The sequence below is a fragment of the Pleurodeles waltl genome, chromosome 12 (assembly GCF_031143425.1).
Source record: "Pleurodeles waltl isolate 20211129_DDA chromosome 12, aPleWal1.hap1.20221129, whole genome shotgun sequence".
Taxonomy (NCBI): Eukaryota; Metazoa; Chordata; class Amphibia; order Caudata; family Salamandridae; genus Pleurodeles; species Pleurodeles waltl.
Window position 1 is genome coordinate 274,457,665 of NC_090451.1, and position 20,697 is coordinate 274,478,361.

Genomic DNA, 20,697 nt, shown 5'->3' on the forward strand with positions numbered 1-20,697 from the left:
CAGTGAGCGAAGCATCGCACATCGCCACTTCGATTGAAGCCCCTGTTTCTTTTTTGGGAAGCTGTTACTGACTGCTGCTGGGCTCTCTGTCCTAGATCTTTGCTGATAGTGGCAGCATGCACAAGTTTATGGATACGAGGAATTTACTTTGTGTTGCTACCAGGACATTGACATTAACAGCTGTGCACCAAGCGCCCCTTAAAAACATAATTGACTCCCAGCGAGATGCCCACTATGCCTGCAAAGCCGATTAGAGGAGGAGGCCTTGCAAACAAAGCCATTTCCCTGGGGAAACGTCTCTGTCTTTCTAAGGGTAACCCAAAGGACATTTCCACAGGTAGCAGGGGAAGCTGTTGCGGCAATCTGAAATGAAAAGTCATGGAAGGACTTGCTGAACCCTCCCCCGCTTCAGACATTGATCCATCAGCTGTGCAGCGGTGAGGGAACAAACGTTCGGTTGCCAGAGTTGGTAGAAGGGCTTGAAAATGGTAGCTCTGAGCTTGCGGCAACACCCAAGGTTAGTAAAATTTGCAGGAATGTTGAGCTCTTCCCCCTTTTTTTCTAGTCGGGCCCACACAACAAGCAGCACCGATGAAGTTGCTTAAGTAGTCTCCTGTAGTGAACGAAAACACCGATTGAGTCTTGTCAGGAGATTCTGCTGTATTGACGGACAACCATTCCATGGAGAGGAGCAGTTTCCCCAACTCCACAGAACCTCTTGCTCCCTTGACAACATTGGCCATTATGCAAAATTCCTGGGAGCATCAAAGCATAAGTACCGCTGATGAGCTACCCATTGCCCGAACCATCGCAAGCCCTGCAACGCTTTCTTCAGGTTATGCTGCAGGATATGAAAGAGATAAAAAAAACTTAGCAGGAAGCTGCCAACTTAATGACAGATTGCTTATTCAGCTTGGATGAAAAGTTAACTCGGGCACTGGAAAGAATTGTCGAAATGGAGCAACTTGTCTCAACCCGCAAGGACTCACTTGAACGGACCTCCGGCATAGTGCACAAATAGAAAAGCAACTGACAATACTTCAGAGTAATCAAGAAAGCCTTGAAAAACATTCTCGCCGGTCTAATTTATTTACAGAATACTGGAATACTATCGTAGTTTGGACTCTTGCTCTGAGCAAAACTGCTGGTTTAAGGAGGACAGTACTTTTGTTTGTAGGCGACTACGCCTTTCCTACAACAAGTCACAACTGTTGCCCCAACCTTACTGGCTCACTAGCAGCACCTCACCAGAAACACAATAGTTAAAGGTGATTTATGGCAGCCGTTACGCATGGACTCGACTATAAGATATCTCAGGGAGTGTCGTGGTTAAACGGAGATTACCCTTTTCTCACAGATATATCATGTCTCATACAAACACAGGCAATGACAAAGATGCAGTAGGGTTTCAATAGTTTTTATTTAACATAACTACAATTTGCGATAAGCTGCATGGGCTGCAATGATTGGGATAATGAATAATGCAAGAAACAGAATTGTGAAGACGAGAGTCATTATTACAAAGACCCCCACCATCTTGCAATCCGGAGAAAAGGTATATGAGATGTAATATGCCCTAATACCCTAATGTGTAAGGCCTAACCTCCTACCTAAAGGAGAGCTGGGTTTGTTAATCCTAATCTGCCAAGGCCATACCCATGAGAGGAGCCCCCAACCCTCGTTACCTTGTAATGAGGTCTCTATCTCAGACTCCGCAGGGACACGAAGACTGGGTCAGCGTCAAGACGACTGCAGCAATCGGTATCAGCGATGGTGGCGATGCCCTTGGGCGGAATCCATCTGATTATCTGTCTAAAGTGTGATGTATTTATACAGATCTACAAGGACCCCTGACGTAGGTGTGTTCCTAAACAATAGATAACAGACATGCTTGGGACGGCAATTAATATAAACAATCCCTCGAAAGTACAGAGAGGGAAAATCCCTAAGTGTGAACACCTACTGTTTGTTTGTCTTTGGTGCTTGATCTTGATGCCTTGGCGCGGTAACACTGATAATGTTACCCATAACAAGTGGCCTATCTACAAACAAGGCAGCCATCTTAGAAGAAATAAATAATTAAATGGGCTAAGACACAGAGCAAGCTAAGTAGGTTAAAAGGTCACTAGGTGACGGGAGCACGAGTCTGCAAGCCAGAGGCTAAGCTAACTCCTCTTATCCCATTAAAACAAACTAGGATTCTCTACACCCTCCCCATTGCTGTAACAGGTATGATGAAGGTACAGGAACCCAAATGCTAAAACTTGCTTATGAACTAAAAGCTAAAAGCAAAAAACAAGCTAAAAAATCTTTAGCATGTGTTAAAAATATATTAAAACAAATCTGTTAAAACACATACAGAGATGTTAATGTCGACCATGACAAGCACAGCGTGCAAAAGCAAATGTCAATCTAAATGCATAATTTGGAATCGGGAATGGCAAGTCAATTCATCAAATTATTTGCTGTACGCATGATCTGGAAGAATGTCATCGAAGTCACCAATCAAGGACCTAAAAAATTAGTCAACATCATCGGATGTTAAGTCAAGTGCTGGGCGGACAAACGTATCCACAGAGCAGAAGTGAGCCGTGTTTCCTGGTATATTGTTATCCGTTGCAGTCTCCTCATCCATGATAGATCTCAAAACGGAAGGCTCATAGGTGGCCTCGCGGAGCAACCTCAGTCTCGAGGGGCATGACCGTGTATGAACCCTCATCGGGGACATCAGCAGTTCGTGGTCCACAGGAGATGTCGGTGCAACAGCAAGACAGACCATAGGCATATGTTCAAAGAGACACCATATGCAGCGGAAGACCGGTTGTACGCACCAGAGAAGGGGCCGAAATGACAACTACCAGTCATGCTCCAGTTCCACCAGCAAAGGTGCACAGAAGATCCGAACCATGCGCTCACAACACAGTGGAGTTGGTGGGAGCGGCTCCATTGCTCTGCGTTGCTGGAAAGAAACAACCACTGCGAATCAGAAGAAATAGCAGTAGTAGTCCGCCAATCAAAGCCAAAATAATCGAAAAGCCACCAAACACACTTGAAAAGAGAGAATGGATGGCTGATGGGATGACTCCGAAGACAGTCTGGAAGATGGACACTAAACCAGACCGACAGCCTTAAAGAAATGAACAATCCCAGTGGTGCTCAAAGCATTGAATATTCTGGATACCAGTTCTCCAAAGTGTTTGGGGAAATTGGTATTTAAAAGGGATTGTATCTCGGGTGATGATCTAGCAATCTGGAGAGCACCAAGAGAACTTAACTGGGGCCAATAACTTTGTGAACGAGATGGTTTGCAAATTTGTCCTTCCCGAGTATACCCAGGACCTGACCATTGTGCGTGTGCATCGAGTCCTGTTTCGTCTCCCAGCTAATGCAAAGTACCCCGTGCCTTATTAGTGAACAAGGCAGATATTTGTGTCAAAGAAAGGATTCTGAGCAAGGCTGTTCAACAGAAAACATTTGATATTGACAGAGAATTTTCAATCAAAAGTTTTTCAGACACGACAGTTGATTCTGCACGCTGTTTTAAGGATTTCAAGGCGATGAATCATCTCTTCCAGCAAGTGGGCGTGCAGGCCATTGCTAGGCAACCGGCAAAGCGGAAAGTACTACATAAGGGTCGTTTCCACGTGTTTGTTACACAGGAAGAGGTCAAGAGATTCATGGAAGAGCTTGACACCAGGCCAAGGTGACTGGTCAGACTATGATTGGGAGGGAAATGGAGGGGCATAGAGGGACAGGGGATGCACATCCAGGACAGGGGGTGTGGGAACTGAAGCACAATTACATGGAGCCTGAAAGGAGACGGGATGTTCGGGGCACATCGGGTGGTGCTTCAAGCACCAGGGTGGGGAGGGAGGGAAAGGAGCAGGGTCATTGGAGGGGGGGAACTGTAGGAGGCGGGAGGGAATTGCAGAGATAAATAAGCATTTGGAATGCAATAGGTCTCACATTTGCTTGAGTTAGAGCTATTGGCATTGTAAGTTCATAACTGGACTTTTCTTGCCACATAAATTGGTCAATCCTGCCTCATAATTTCGTCTTTTCCTGCCATGTGATTCCTGTGGCCCTGCATATACCTACATCACTTCCATCTACCTTCTTCTCTTATCTGCAGCAAAAAATGAAGATGTTGCCATTTAGCATCCTAATTTAAATCTGCCATGTGAATTCCAATAAAATGCCACTTTCACCACCCCACCTTCAGAGTTGCTTGCTGGCTAACGCAATTCCCCCCAAAAAGGCACAAGACAGCCACAGAGGAGAAATAAACTAGAAGGGTCACCCAAACACATCAAGCGTGTTCAAACAGTTATAGTGTAATAAGGATGTTAACTCACTGGCATTAGACCGTAATGCTGAAAACAGCCTCTAGAGGGCACCATAACAAAAAATATAATTTGTAAAAAAACATGGTGATGTAACCATATTGTTGCCCCTAGAGAGCATACCTCATAAGAAAGACAGGAGAAAGTAATGCAGTATAACCATATACTTAAACCCTAGAGGGCTTTTTAGGGCTAGCAGGCCTACTGCAATGATATTACAAACAAGGCCTTTAAAACAAAACTTCTCCCAGCTGTAAAACAAGAGTTCTATCCATGAGAAAAGTTAAAACACACTGAATTGTGGGAGGGGTTATTATTTTGGGGTCCCCACCAAGCTAGTGTGGGGACCCAGAGATGATGTAGACAAAAGGAGCACATTGTGGTCAATGTTTTGAGGGTGGTCCCATTATCCCAGGGCCACCACAGGCTGAGTTATGAGCAAATATGTTTGTAAAAGTAATACCCTGCAAAGCATTATGGGGCGAGTTTTGGTGCTGTGAATATTATAGTACGTTGACTGCAATGCTCATAACAGCTCCTACAGGACACCACAATAAAGATAGCATTTGGAAGAAACATGCTCATATAACCATAGAGTCACAATGGGAGAAAGTAATGAAGTGGAACCATTTATTTAATCCCCAAGGGTGTAGAACATAACTTCTCCCAGCTGTAAAATAAAAGTTCCAGCCGTGAGAGAGCTTAAAAAGATAATGAATGGTGGTAGGTGTTATTATTTTGGAGTCTCAACTAACTTAGTGTGGGGACCCAGAATAGATGGAGACAGATCACATTGTGATCAATGTTTTGAAGGTGGTCGCATTGTCCTAGGACCACCACAGGCTGAGTTATGAGAAAACATGTTTTGTAAAAGTAGTGCCCTGCAAAGCATTATGGGGCAAATTTCAGTGCCACGAATATTTATTATGTTGATTTGACTGGAAGGCACTGCACAAAATGAAAATGGCAACAAAATAATGGAGTGAAGCCATATATTTAGCCCCTAGAGTGCGTAGTGCATTATATACTTTCAGGGGTGTAACAGGTCTATTGCAACGATATTACAAACAAGGCCCTTAAAACACAAGCTATTCCCAGTTGTAAAACAAAAGTTCCAGCCATTAGTGCTTAAAAAGACACTGAATGGTGGGAGGGGTTATTATTTTAGGGTCCCCCACTAACCTAGTGTGGGGACCCAGGGATGATCTAGACCTCATGCTGAACTTTTTTGGTGGTAGTCCCATTGTCCTAGGACCACCATAGAATGAGTAAAAATGTTTTGTATATTAATGCCCTGCAAAACATTATGCAGCGAGTTTCCCAAGTGCAGTGAGAGCCTCTTTCCCTTTGAGGTTTTCTGTTTTACGTAAAGAGAGGGAAGGAGAAGGGTCTAATTTCAAGTGTTTTAAGGGGAGAGCCACAAGAAATTACTCTGATTAGGTAACTGCAAACAGTGTGACCAAATCTCCAGTACCGCTGATCGAGTTCCCGCTGTTGTGCCTGCCTGCACTGTGAGCGACATGGCTGCCATGCAGCACGAAGGGGAGACACCAAATTAAAAAATAGTTCATCCACGCTGAAATACATCCGCAGTTGGTAATCCATGTAACAGGGGCAGTCTAGTCTGCTAGGCATGACAAAAACAGCTTCAAGGCGGACAAACGTAAAGCATTTACCAATGACATCAAGTGATTTTTGAAAGGCAAGCCCAGGAACGATTTAAAGTGATGGGCATGAGATGGGCGTAGTTAAAAGCCCACAATACTTAGTCAAAGCGCTTGCTTGCTCGACCTCAAAATAGAAGAGTTTAGTATGGAAAAGTTCTATTCTTAAAATTCTCTGAACTATATGGTTCTCACATATAGTAGGAGCAAAGCACGTCTCCCATCATTGGAAAATATCAGCTCTTTCACATTTGTCACCTTAGGCAGTTGGTGCATGGGCACTGTTCAACAATGCTATCCACCCAGGGCATACTTAAGCACGCTACTCACTCCTTTTTTTCCCCATCTTTTTGGTAATTTATGACTTTGCAAAGTTAACAATTCATACGTACTTTGTCACTTTATTGCCTTGATACTTCAACCCTTGACACTTAGTCACTCAACACTTTTTGCCCATCTGGAGCCCGGGGGATGTATTTTTTTAGCGGCGGCTGTACAATAAGAGCTTACTTTACAACGATTCAGTGGCATTAGGGCATAGAATTGAAGACAGTGTCATTAAATGCCAATGGCTTGAATAATGAGCAAAATGCATACCCAATAGGAGATTGGATAAAATCTCATTCACCTCACAAAGTTATGATCCAAGAGGCTCAGTTTAAAGAAGGCATAAAACGGCCGACCACTATGTTTAAAAATTGGGTCGGATACAAATGCAGTTCAAAAGCTAAGGCAGCTCACAGGGGCTTAGCAGTATATGTCCATAAAAGCCGCACTTATGAAGTTCGCACCTCTCTCACCAATCAACAAAAAAAAAAAGGCAGTTGGGCCTGAGTCAACGTTTGATTAAAATGGGCCTGTGTAACTTTAGCTATCATTTACGCTCCCATAGTGAATGAAGCGTCCCAGTTTATTGATCTCTTTGAGTTGCAAATGATTATCCCGGGTAAGTTAATGTTCTGAGACTACTTTAATTTTTTACTAAATCCTGGGTTAGACTCCTCCTCAGGCACGCATAAACGAAATAAGCCCTGAACAGCTAAAGTGTTATTGGAATACATGCAGGTATTGAACCTTACTGATCCATGGTGGTTGGGTCGCCCAGTTCAACGTGAATACACATGTTTCAAAGAAGTTTAAGTCTGCCGCTAGACTAGATTACTTTTTAACTACATCAGATTTATGTTTGAATGGTTTTCCCTAGTAGAAATGACTGTGTCGGGTGTTGGTAGACATAGCCTCGCTCATAGGTGCTCATTTAACCGCATAAAACTCAGATGAATCGTGGGTTCAAGACATGAAATCAGCAATTGTGTACTGTTTTTAAACTAATAATAAAAGCGCAGCTATGCAGTCATGTCCAGAGTTTTGGAAGGATTGTTAAACTAGGGAGATTACGGAGATTCCCTTGTGGTATCCAAATCTCCTCCACCAAAGCCCACCATGACCTTTAAACGTCAATCCAACTCTGGAGATCTGGTGGAAGTAGTTCTCTCGCTATCAGTATCAAAGTCTTTAGATGATCATGATTTTCCAAAATCAGTCCAATCTTTGTCTCAATGAATACTCCCGCTTTGCCTCTTGTGGTGGTAGCTTCTGCCTAATAGAGCAATGCTTCACCCTTTTGTGGCTAAGGAGGTCCACGTGTCTTGAAACATTTGAGAATAAAGCATATCAGGCATGCAGTCTCCCCATTAGCATGCCAGAGCCATCATGGTGAACTTGGTCTGCTCAAGTTTGTCTGCAACACCTACTTACTCCAGGACTGTGTCCGGTAGGCTTATAGGTTCATGGAGAACCTAGGCAAAGATGCCCTAGAAAATTAACTTCTGATATCTCTAGATATCCTTCATACTGCTGCAATGATGTTTACCTACAGTCTTCCCAGTGCACCAATAGACGCAACTTAAATATTCAGATCTTGAGCCAGATGCCCAGGAAAAACTGCCCGACATCCTCTGATGGGGATAACTTGTTTGAGCCTTCAAAGGATCTAAAAGCAGTACTAAATGATCATAGAGCAAAATAATCAGTGCCACCCTGGCGGTACTATTGAAACCACATTCTTTATTCTGGGTGGTGAAGGTCTTTCAGTCCTTTAAAGCTCGATCCCCTTTTACTTCAAACCAGTGGCATGCACCTACTCAATGGCAGTTGAAAAGTACACTCTTCAGGGGGAAAAAGGCAAGTCTGCCTCTGTGGCTGCAAAGGAAGTCTCACCAACTTTCCTTGGATCATGCTGTCCAGCTCTGTACCATATTTGATGGCCTCTCCACTGGAGGTGGAAAGGGGGTGTTAGGTAGTGCTTTCTAATAACTGTCATTTCAGGAGCTAAACATCAATGATGTGCTGGTCCTCTCACAAGAACTTTCAACCTTTGCAGTTGAACCAGCTGCCACCACCCAGGTACCCTGTGCCTCAGACAGCATCCCATATCAATCTTTAAGTGGCCAAGAAGCTCCTACATTTGTGAGCAGTGGAGCTAGTCTACCCCTTGAAATGGTGCAGTAACATACCTCCAAGTATTTCACACAGATGTTTAAAATGCTGACTTTAGTTCCATTCCTGGCGGTTGACCAAATCAATAGCTGACACTGTTCTTTGGATATGCATGATGCATACTTCTTGTGGTCTATATAGTAATTCTGTTTTACCATGAGAAACCAACACTGCAAGTACACTACTTCTGCCAATCCCCAAGGTCTAATTCGAACATGGTTAAGGGAGCAGGCAGAACCCAGCCGTGCCTTGATCCTCAGCACAGAGTTCCAATTGAGCCATCCTTAATCCTAATTGATGCTTGCCATAGGATCCAGTTAATCGCTGCAATCCTGGAGGGCTTTCTGATGAAGTTTTTCTCTCCTTTCAGAGATTAACAGCTGTCACTCAAATGGTACGCTACTTCTTGAACAACAAAACCGTGTTGGCATGGAGGTTCCAATGGCTAATAGGAGTGGGTGTCCTTCAGAACAGGGATAGTGCATGCCAAACTCCACATGCATTTCTTGCAACTGCATCTAATGAAATACTTTAACTGGTCATCCAGGAACCGATCAGAGTTTATATGCTTTTCCATCTCTCCCCCTGCCTTGCAGTGGTAGGCACATTCTTCCAGTTTGTTGTTAATATGTTACTTTCCCAAGTCCCTCTGCAAAATGTACCCTTCACTGACTCATCAAAAGCATGGCTGTGGGAGCTATTATTGTGGGGAACTTTAAAAAGGTGTTCATGGTCATAATAAAATCAGTTTTATCCCTTAACATAAATGTTTAAGAGCTGAAAATATTTCTAGTATTGAAATCCTTTCTTCTGTTGGTGAGATCGGTGATGATTCACATAGGCAATACTACTTCCTATTCTGCATGAGTATCCACTCGCCATAACTCTCCTGTCATGCAGTAGGTCTGTGGGAATGGTCCCTAACCACACAGAATATGCCTACTAGTTTTACACATTTGGAAGATCAACATGCAGGTAGCTTGAGGAGGTCTTACTCTACCAAGAAAATTGGTACATTTAACATGAGTTCCTCAGCTCGGATCTTCAAGGCATCAGGTATTTCAGTTATAGATACCACTAAAACTCACCTGAACACCAGAGACAATTAGTTCATCACTTGGATTGGCAGAAGGTCTGGATCCTTATGAAGTAGCCTGATGTAGAACTTGATAGTGATATTCATAAATACCTTCCCTTTAAAACCTCCCATGCTAAGGTTCTTCAGATGATCAGATGAATTCCCAAATTTTGTCTCCTGGTTGGTTTCATCACGTCCCATTTTCACCCATGCTTCAACTATTTTCAAAATGACCACATCCACCTCTGTCAGAACATAGATTTAATGGGCATTAACCTCTATAGTGCAATCCATTCTGTAGGACCCTTGCTATTCAGCGCCCACTCTCTCAAGTGTTCCATAAGCTGCTAATATTCTGTAGCCTCTCTCAGGACACTTGAGCAGGGTCAAGGAGAATGGGAAGAGACACTGGTCTGAAGTTGGCTACACCTTGAGAGCTACCCTACCGCCTGTATCCTGTTTTGTGTTTGAGGTGCTCTTGAATGCACAAAGGATATTGTAAGTGAGGTACACCAAATGTTTTCCATATTTCAACAACAATACTATATTAAATTACTAAAGTATTGAATAGCACATGAGTACTTTTATAACTCAGTTGCTGTTTTTCGGGTTATACTGTGCCTTTGGATCCAGTGTTGATTTTTCTTTAATAACAGTACATACTCTCCTATAATAATAAACTCTCGATCACAATAGCTACACGATTACCGTTGACTCAGTCCTTCAACCAGGAGTTTCTTGGTCCCTTTTAATAGAATATACTGTCTTACTGACACGCAATATCTGAATGAAAACCTGGCATCAAGATTCATCAGATTTACACAATCCCCAGTCTCTTCTCTTCATTTCCACAAAGGAAGGAGAATTGTATAGTTCTATTGCTTATAGAGCTATCAATTGAATGACAATTAAATGTTGGCACCCACAGCAACTAGGACTATTTTATTTTTCAGAGAGAAGTGTTCATCAACGGAAACCTCTGTTCTTAGAAGAAGTATTCCCTGAATATGATTTTGATGACCTACAGTCATTTGAAAGAGTAGTTGTAATACGGGTGCTACTCTTATTTTGGTTCTTGTTTTTGATCTTCCTACATGTGTCGAATAGAGAGATTAATATAAGAAATGTGTATAGCAGCATACATTTTGGGGTATACAGATGTTGGCCCAGATTCTTAAAGCCCAGATGAGAGAAAAGTGTGCTGCCCTTATTAAAAAAAAAAAAAAAAAACTTTCGAGCCCTTTATGATCTTACAAAAGTATGATGCTTTTCTTAACCCAACTGGGAATTCGTACCACCACTTTACTCCCCCGTCCCCCTCCCCCCACCCCTAGCGCCTTGACACCGGAACGGGTGAGCAGCTGCGAAGTATAAACTCTGATTGATTGATAGAGCAGTATGTAGCCTCCGTGATAACAGAGGCCTCTTTTATAAAGAACAAAGATATTCCTGGCACCCTTTGATGTTCTTTACCTTGATGATGTCCTTTATTTCTGGTAGTGTTACATTAGCCAGGGAAAAGGCTGGGGCAATATCGGAGGGACAAAGCTGGGTAAGACATGCTTCCTGTTTTTTACTGTCCTCTGCGGATACAATGCACTTTTAAAATAATTGAAGTTTATCCACCAAATGATCTTGGATCTTTTGAGCATACATTGTTTCCTCCAATTTATCCAATTACTTCATAAGGGTTCTCACCCCTGTTACCTCACGTAGGATCTCAGATAGGCCTTGGTACTTTTGCACACCTTCTACTGTCATATTAAAATAGAGGGATTTTGTCACTTTGTGGCATTTATGTAGTGCTTCTCACCTATCCCATTTGCACTCCTTTCAAGCCCAGGTGCAGTAGCCCACTTAGTCTGTTAACCATCCAGACAGTTTTCTTTATCACCGTGACATTAACCAGGCAAGTGAGTGACCTACAAACATTGTCTGTTGTACCGCTATACATTTCCTTCATCTCAGACAAATGTGTCCTCTGAAGAAAAGCAGCATTCCTGATGAAGGTAGTCACACCCTTTCATATAGGGCAGTCCATCAACATGCTGGCTTTTTATGCACCGCCTCAAACCTTCAAGGAGGAAGAACGGCTTCACCGTTGTGACCCACAAAGACCCCATATCTTTTACATTGATCGTTCCTGGGAATACTGACAGGATGTCAAACTTTTCATTAGTTTATCTTGAGCTAAGAAAGAAAAAGTGTTGCAGAAGCAAATCCTCTCTCAATGGATTCATCAAGATCTGGTATGGACTGGTCAAAAAGCAACTTCCTGAAGGTTCCAGAGCAAAGGCTGCAACTACAGCTCTGATGCACGGTGTGCCAGTCTTGGACATTTGGCAGGATGCTTTGTGTTCGTCCCACCATAGATGCACTAAGCAATGCTATCTGGTTAGCCTGGTCAGGTGAGGTGGGCATTTTGCCCAATCTATCCTATAGAATTTCCTGTTCTAAGCCATTCCACTCACCTATCACCTGGAGAAGTGCTGCATTGTTATCTATTCACAAGGTGAGGAATCTGCGGTTAGGAGATTATATCAGAAGAACAAGTTACTTACCTTTACTAAAGCCTTTTCTGGTAGAAACTCTGTATAACTGCAGATTCCTCACCGACCTACCTTCCTTACTGTTCTGTGGAACGGACTCATACAGTCCAATAATAAGGTTCCATTTATTGAAAACCATCTGCACACTGTCACATGTCGAAGACTATGGGCCCCACATCCACTGGCATGGACTGAGTTTAGAAGGAAACTGATGTCTGTGCGTGGAGGTGGCACATATATTTGGGCCCCATGCCGTACCTGGATAGGACGGATCCATTGCAGAGCTGTACAATGCCACCTACCAACGTGCAAGGGAATTGTTACAGACATTTCCGCATCCAGTCTGACTCATGGGAATTTTGCAAGTATAGGAATCTGCAGTTAGATGGAGTCTGTACCAGAAAGATTATTACCAGATGGAAGTTACTTGTGTTTTATATCTGTATACATAATATATTTTGAAAGTTAATAAGATGTGTAATTTAAAAAATATATATTATACCATTTTACCTAATTTAAATTGAACATAAGTGTTTAACAGTGATCTAATAATAAGTTAAAAATGTTACGGTGATATTTTTGGTTAAAAAATTGTTTACAAATTAAATCAGTATTAAATATTTTTAAATTACTTATGCCACATATTTGGAGTTAATGTGAAATTACAGTTTATAGGTTGGAAAAAATGAATGTAAATAAGTGTACATTTCTGTTTAACTACATATATTTGTATTTTGTTTTAAAGATAATATTAAACTTCTAATATTTTAAACATAATATTAAACTTTTAATATTTTCCCTATATTTTCCTTTAGAGAGACCTCCACCCTTGTGTGAGTAGTAACTTTGCACTTGTAAATCCTGTTGTACCATGCCCTCTCCCTAATTTGGGGACATGCAAGTCTGCACCAAGATGTAAATATACACACTGAAATGATGAATATCAGAAAGTGTACAGTTACACCTAGATGAAGTAGTAAATGTACACATGAGTAAATACACACTTGTATTTACCTTTGTGACTATATCCATTGTGTTTGGGATCCTGTATATGCATTACTCATCTTTACATTGCCATTCAACATGTACCTGTTGGTGGCTCCATGGTCAACGGTAGGAGGAGTGCTGAGAGTTGGGAGCACGATCTGGTGTCACCATTCAAGGTACAGGTTCAGCAATCTGGGATATAATTTCCCTCTTTACAGTTCATTGGAAACCTTGTAAAGGAGCTTAAAATAGTGGCCTAAGACTTCAAACATTAATTACCAACTTATGGTGTTGAATATTTGTATGCTTATGTTAATCATGATGGGAAGTATTCTGTACAACCGTCTGTCAGAATGGCACTTATATGGCACATGTACTTCTGCTATACTGGCCTCTCTCCAGGATCCCAACAGCATCCGGTTTCATACGCGTTCAGGTATATCTCCATTTTGTCAGGTTATCTGCTGAATTCTGGTAAAAGTCCAGTAGGGAACCATCGATGCCTGGGTTTTTCCCTATTTGCATGTTCTGCATTTCTGGTGGTACACTCACTCTAGTGAGTGGGAACTCCGGCAACTTCCTTTGTTCCATGATCACGTTAGACCCTGTTACCTCTGCCAGGGGGCCCATATACCTGGACACTGGCTGAGTGAGGTAGTTGAAAAGGCACCTCACTCAGTATTTACAGAAGCTATTGATGTCACCCTGGGCGAATTCATCCTAGCCATGTTTGTTCACAGTATGTGGAATGGGTGGATAGGGGCTTCCTTCCTTCAGCAGTCAAGTAAGTTTCCTAATTCATTTATCCCTTTGCCTTTGCCAGTACCTGTAGTTGCTAGAAGTGAGCTTATTTAGGAGGTCCCATATTTTATCTAGCCATCTGGTTCAACCAGTATTTCCGTCAGCCTGTTCCTCCCTTAAGTGTTTCAACCCGTCTTCCATTTGAGCCATGTTTTGTTCTAATTGTAGCCAAACACATTAAAGCAGCTTGATACTGACTTATGCATTGTTACTGCATGGATTCCCATTCATTAACTCAGAAAGAGGTCATATCCTAATCGGTAACAAATATAGTATCTAAGCGTGTGTGGGCATAATCAATGCTACTACAGGATTTATGTTGCAATGTTTGCAAGTAAAAAGCACTACTTCGAGTTGGCCGCTCTCACTATCCTTCGTTTATGCTTGCCATTCCCATCACTTCTGTATGTGGTTTAGTCATGCTAACTTAACATCTTTCTTTAGGGAACTTGTATCTGTCTGATCATTCAATGCATAGTTAAAATCTTCAGCCCAATCATGCTCAGCGTTCTGCCCAATCATGCTCAGCATTCTGCCCATTCATGCTCAGTGTCCTGCCCAATCATGGAAAAATCGCAAGAAGGACAGCCGCATTTAATCCCTGCAAAAAATTACCATGAATTGCTCCATACTTCTTACACATTCAGAAGCCAATTTTCTGACCCGTATAAATAACTGTAAACCAGTTCACATCTACCATTGGGGTCTGTATTTATTTGGACTTACTTATTCATGTTTTGTATAGTACCACGTGTCGCCTAGTTCAGAAAACTGAGCCCCTCAAAGTTGCATTTTCATTTGACAACATTCTTTGAGACGCCTGAGGGTGTGATTAATCTTTGTCTCTGGTGCTCTCTCCCTTTTGTATGGTTGAAGATTACCTGAATTCTGGACTCAGAAGGTCAGAATGTACTCTTAGGCTGACCTAATTAGACCCACATGCTTCCTGGGTTAGCAAAAAAGCTTTTATGTTTGACTTTATGTCTCTGGGTACTTCATGTTGAGGTGCATCATGTGGTGCTTCACTTCATGGTCAAATGTCCACTGTTTTTTTCTGTCAGTTATGTGGCTTTAGGAATGGCAATTATAGTCTGCCTATCAAGCGAATCTTTACATGTGTGTTGTAGCTTGGCATCGTGGTCTCTAAATTTCAACAAAAAACTAATATTGCTCTAGGGTGGGCATCCTACGACAAGGGGCTCACACTCTGTGAACCACTCTCATGAAGGATCGGAAACCCTTTTGGCGCAATGTCTTTGTATGCCATGATTTCATGAGTAAATTGGTTGAAGACCCTTCCTCGTTTTTGTGGAAAATCAAGGAATCGCCTGATATTGCACCCAGATCTGCCCTTTGATTTTGTCCACTCTAATCATCAGAGCATGTTTTTTTTTTCTTTCAGTTGGATGATTGTTGTGCATTTCCCTAACAGTCTGTGTGATTATTTCCATTACGTCTTCCTTTGCTAGTATATAAATTGCCACTTTACGTAGTTCTCCACTAAGGAGATTCATTCAGTAGTCTAAATCGGTGATCTGTAGTCTTTGCTCCTTATTGCTAATGGCTCTTAAAATTTCCGGTATGTGTGCTAACTGTTGTTAACTACATACTGGAATTTCGAGTTTTGTGTCAAACAGTGCAGCCCAGCAGCTTTTACATTTTGGCAGGTAAAATTGCCCCCAATTTACCAGAGGTAAAATGTATGTTAAACACTGGACATGCAGATTTTGGTGTGGAGAGCGAAACTTGTGAGATGCTATCATCACACTTGATAATTTCTTAACACCTCGGTGTAGGATTTTATCTGGTGCGATAATTATAGCATTGAATGCATGGCCACTCATATTGAGGTCCATAGGTTTAGTGGCCACCCACTATTCCTCTGCATCATGCATTGGCACAACATCAGCACATCCATTAGCAGCTTCTGCATACTGTATGTTTTCCGTGGCTCTGCTCAAGCTTATTTGGGTTTTACCATCTTACCAACCTGAGGATGGCTTCCTACTAATGGTATCAGATCTATGAAGTTGTACAAACTCACAGTTTTCAGTCACTCTGTCACATCTCACATTGTTATGGTAATGAGAATGCCTCCTTAATGCACCAGTGTGCTGGAGCCTGTCCCCCAGCAAGTTGGTGGTCCACACAAATGAACATGAGAGGGTGCCATACAAGCACAAACCCATCAGGCGGTTTTTCTCAGAGGGAATATACACAAATTTATCCTTGCAGCAGTGCTGCTCCTGATTATCTGCTCTGCTAGGACACTGAGTCCTGCTGTCAATCCTAGGCTGGGTCTAGTTGGAGGGGCTTGCTTACGTGGTCTTTCATGTGGCTTGGTCTCGCACCCTAAAAAGAGCCTAAAACATGTAAATGGTATGGGCATGTTGCCATAGGCAAAACTATTTACTGTTCATAAATTTGTCAGCAGTAACTTTAAATGGAGAACCAGGAATACAAGTGAGTCACTATTTCTTTGATGGCTTACACCACATGTAGCTGTTTCCCATTTTACAATGCTGTCTACAAAGTGGGGATATTGATACACAGTACAAAGACTATGTACTGTTGCAACAGGTGAGTAAATCCTAGGTATAACTTTAAATATTAAAGTACATGGGTTCAATTACAGTCTTAGCAGCATTGTATATCCATGTTCATTTTGCTGAACTTGACCATGCTATTTCAGCCACAGTTTCTATATGAAAGTTAATGTTTTTTGTGTGTACATCTATAGAAAGGTTAAAGAGAATCATTGCGAAATGCCACACTATAAGGTGGTCATTTTAATGTTTTCTACTATGTCGACTGCATGTTGTGCCATACCTAGATACTTATACAAGGAAAGCAGTTGTTAAATACCTCTTTCCTTTGTCTGTTCATCTTTTAACAATTATAGATTTGCTGTTGCCACACCTGAAGAGCTCAGCGCCAATAATGATGACTGTGCCATTTGCTGGGACTCAATGCAGTCTGCACGGAAGCTACCATGTGGACACCTTTTTCACAAGTAGGTACTTGGGGGGAGAGAGGCTGATTTTGAAGCTTATCAAAAGTCCATTATTAAAATATCCCCCTTACTGTGGAGTATATACTGGAGCATTGCATGAAACTGTCAGGAGAAAAAGCAGGACTTAATTCCTAAGTCTCTGCTAATCTCTGAGGACCTGATCTCATTCCCCACACAGATCTTGAAATCTCCCTTACTCCTGCCTTTTTAGGACTGTTTCTCGAGCAACACTTTGTCCGTGTGTAACCCTCTAGATGACTTAACTCAACTAATTATCCCTCTTCACCATTTCCATCCCTTTGCCTTTCCTCCTCTATAGTCTACCCACTTCAACTCACTTTTACACAATGTGGCACTGCATTGCAGGCAGCTTCCTAAACTAGATTAACCCTTAATTCATACTTTGACATTTTCTCAAGATTCTAGTCTATGAAAATATCACTTCATTATCCTTCTAACTCAAGGAACTTTTGTTTTCTCTGTCACAAACCCCCCAAACCTAATATCCTTTTGAATAGAGTACCAATTATTGAAACCATTGGGAGGAAGGATTGGAGGAGCACTTAATATGTCTAAACAAGGTTTTTGTAGATGCCTGACAGACCTGCGAATCAGACCTTATATCAAAATCAAAGCAGCAGTGTCTGCTGAATTGGATAGCTTTCCACATAATACCTCTTAAGATCTCCAGTAAAGAAGCAGATTTCTAAAACACGGCTGTTGCTGGCTTGCTTGCCTCTTGTAAAATAAATCTATATTGAAATTAGGAAAGTACAATTTGCTTTGTCATTAGTTTCACATATGATTGTTCACTGTGCATCTTGCCTAAATCTAGGGTGTTACTGACCCAGCGTTTTTGAAATGGGGGTGTTCATAGTACAGGGTTGTTAGAGTTTTTGGATTTGTGCATCACAATTTCTGTCATTTGTGTCTTCCTACTTTGATGGAGGTGTGGAGATGTCGAAGTGTTATGCAGATGTTGGGAGGGGATATAAGCCCAGAATTATGCTCACTCACTTTCTGAATGTACATGGGAGTGTGCCTGTAACACTTGATTCTGTTGGTACACTGGATTCTGTACCAGTTGTTTTTGATCCACCAGATCCTCCCCATCAGAAATTCTTCTACTGGTAGAGAAGTCAGTACAGCCTTCTGCAGAAAAGAAGGAAGCAAAGTGGACACAAATGCTCTGATTCTATTGAGTCCCAATTTGTAAGAACATTTTTATTCTGCAATACGTTTCTGCTCAGGGGGTATGGGAACTTTAAATCTGCACCCTCCATCTAAGGCAGCCTATTTTACGTACTTTCAAAGTTTTTTTTTATTATACCTTTATTGTTGGATTTTACATGATCACATTATAATGCTAAAGGAGTACAAGAGATAACAAGGTACATAACATCAACATTTAATCAGCTGCCCAATATACCACACCCAGCGTCATTGAAAGCAACAAATATCCTTAGGCGAATTACCCTACAATGGGGAATATCAGGACAGAAATCACACATGTATGTAGCCCCGTAAATGACATACCTGGAGTCCAGATCCCTACAGTGGCGTGTTCAGGTGGGAAATGATCTCCCTCCTCTGAACTAGTGTACGAGCAAGACTCATCATTACTTTCCCCACATGTTTGAAACCATTCCAGTAATAACACCCCTTTAACAGTATAATCCAGTACCTTGTCATCTGATCTGGATAGCCAAATATGCTGTTTCTCTGTTACCACCCATTCCAGCACATCCCTGACCTACATATTCAGCTGAGAGGTGCACGAGTGCCCATCCAGCTAATAGCCACTCTCCTTTTTTCCAGGAGGAGTACTAGTTGCGCAAACCTATATAGCATTTTATTGGTCCGAGGTTGTGGCACTATCCCCAATAAACACTTTCAAGGTGACATTCTAATTGGAAGTCCAGTGGCAACTTCAATTTGTGGTGTGAAGTCCCCCCAGTATGACCCTACTTCCTCGCAAACTCATGCCACGTGTAGAAAGTTCACAAGCAGTTGATCGAATTATCCAACACATGTAGACCTCCATGGTACAATGTATTTGCCCGGCTGGCCTTCTCATCTAAATATTCTGGTGGTTTGATGGTTTGACAGACCAGATGGCCAGAAGAGACCAAAACATCGATGTTTCCTCCTCTTTAACACCACTTGGTATATTACACTGATTACCAGTCCTCATCATATTTGGTACAAATGAATAACTACTCAGGACTGAGGATTTGTTAACCTATTAGGTTAAGAGGAGCATACGCTTCCCAGTGATCTTTGGACTGGATTCATTCAAATACTGTGCAGATGATCATCGAGGGTGTGCCAGTGTTGATTTGTTGACATATTTTTATCGTGTTTGATCTTTGCTACTTTGTGACCAACATACGTTTATGATGATTGTTTGCATACTAAAACAATTCTGTGAAAATAGTTTGCTTCCATTTGTGTGTCTGATTCGTACAGACTAATCCTGTAGTTGGATCGTGTGACCAACGTAATGCTAAACTGAGTTTAAATAATTCCTTCAGGAACATTGTGGTTTTTTTTTTTTACATGTTAGAAAGGTGGTGCTGTTCTCGCCGCACCTGAGGCATTTCGCCTTCCTAGTGGGATAGATCTTGCTACCGATATAATGGGTCATATAAGTTTGATGAAGGTAATTCAAATGTATAAGTTTGAACCTGCTGTTGCTGGAAACCTTGTGAACCGGTGCACATGCTCGGTCCCATTCTGCATCAGTGAAGGAGTCAATCAATTCTGATTCGCATGCCTTCCGGGCCCGTTACAGTAGCTGGGTAGTGTCACTCCTGAGGGCCCTGTACAGGAGCGTGATAAGGTGCTGTTCCTCCTCCCATCTAAGGAGCCCACCCAATACTTATGATGGGTCTGGCGTACCAAACCTCATGAGCAGTACTTTCTAGTTTGGCTTATTGCAAGAATTGTTCTGCTCCCACCCGAAAGGTCTTCTGGGCCTCTTGAAATTACATGAAGACTTCCCCAGGATATAGGTCACCGGCCAGTAGGCAGCCACCCGTCCTCCAGCGCTCAATGGACATGTCAGCATCTACAGTTTGAAATAGATGGAGATCTCACAATCTGAGCTCCCAATCGAACTGCCCACTTTGGATTACTTTAGTGACCACCTCTTCCCAGATAGCTGCCGTCTGTCGTATCAGGTAGGGTATCAGAGTATCCGCTCTCCCTCCCCTCATGAGGAGTCAAAGCAGTGTCTCGACACCAATATGCAGCGCAATAGACATTTCTTCCAGTTGTCCAAGTCAACAAGCCACTGTGCTGTATATTGCAAGTTGGCTGCATAGTAGTAGTGCCCTATGTCGGGCAGAACCAGCCCTCCATCCTTCATGTCCTTATTTCAATACCTGAAAAGCTACTCCGCTGTGGCGGTCTGGCCATACTAGCGAAGCAGTAAGCTATCCAGTGTCCAGAAGACCCCCAAGGGTATTGGACACAATGAGTTCTGTACTGCATATAGGCAGCGAGGTAGGAATATCATATTTGCAATGTCCACCCTGCCCATAGCAGAGAGAGGTAGCATGTTCCAGGTGCGAATAGGCCAGCGGAGGCCCTCCACCACCCGGTCTATGTTCCAAAAGTTTTGATGTGCCTCTGTATGAGCCAGCATGACCCCCAGCTAACGGAAGCTCTCAGTCCCGCAGCCGAATCTGAGCTCCAAAAGATGGTCTTGTAGGATATTTGCCAATCCCCAAGAGGAAATAATAGTTAACCCGTAGTCCAG

At 42.3% G+C, this 20,697-nt stretch overlaps 1 protein-coding gene across 1 annotated transcript in view; it reads left to right on the top strand.

Annotated features, from left to right (window-relative positions):
- AMFR (autocrine motility factor receptor) overlaps positions 1-20,697 on the top strand; it is a 487,879-nt gene that overhangs the window by 220,393 nt on the left and 246,789 nt on the right. The window contains exon 8 of the mRNA XM_069215844.1: positions 16,824-16,934. Within this exon, the coding sequence (XP_069071945.1) occupies positions 16,824-16,934 (111 nt within the window). The remainder of the gene's footprint in view (positions 1-16,823; positions 16,935-20,697) is intronic.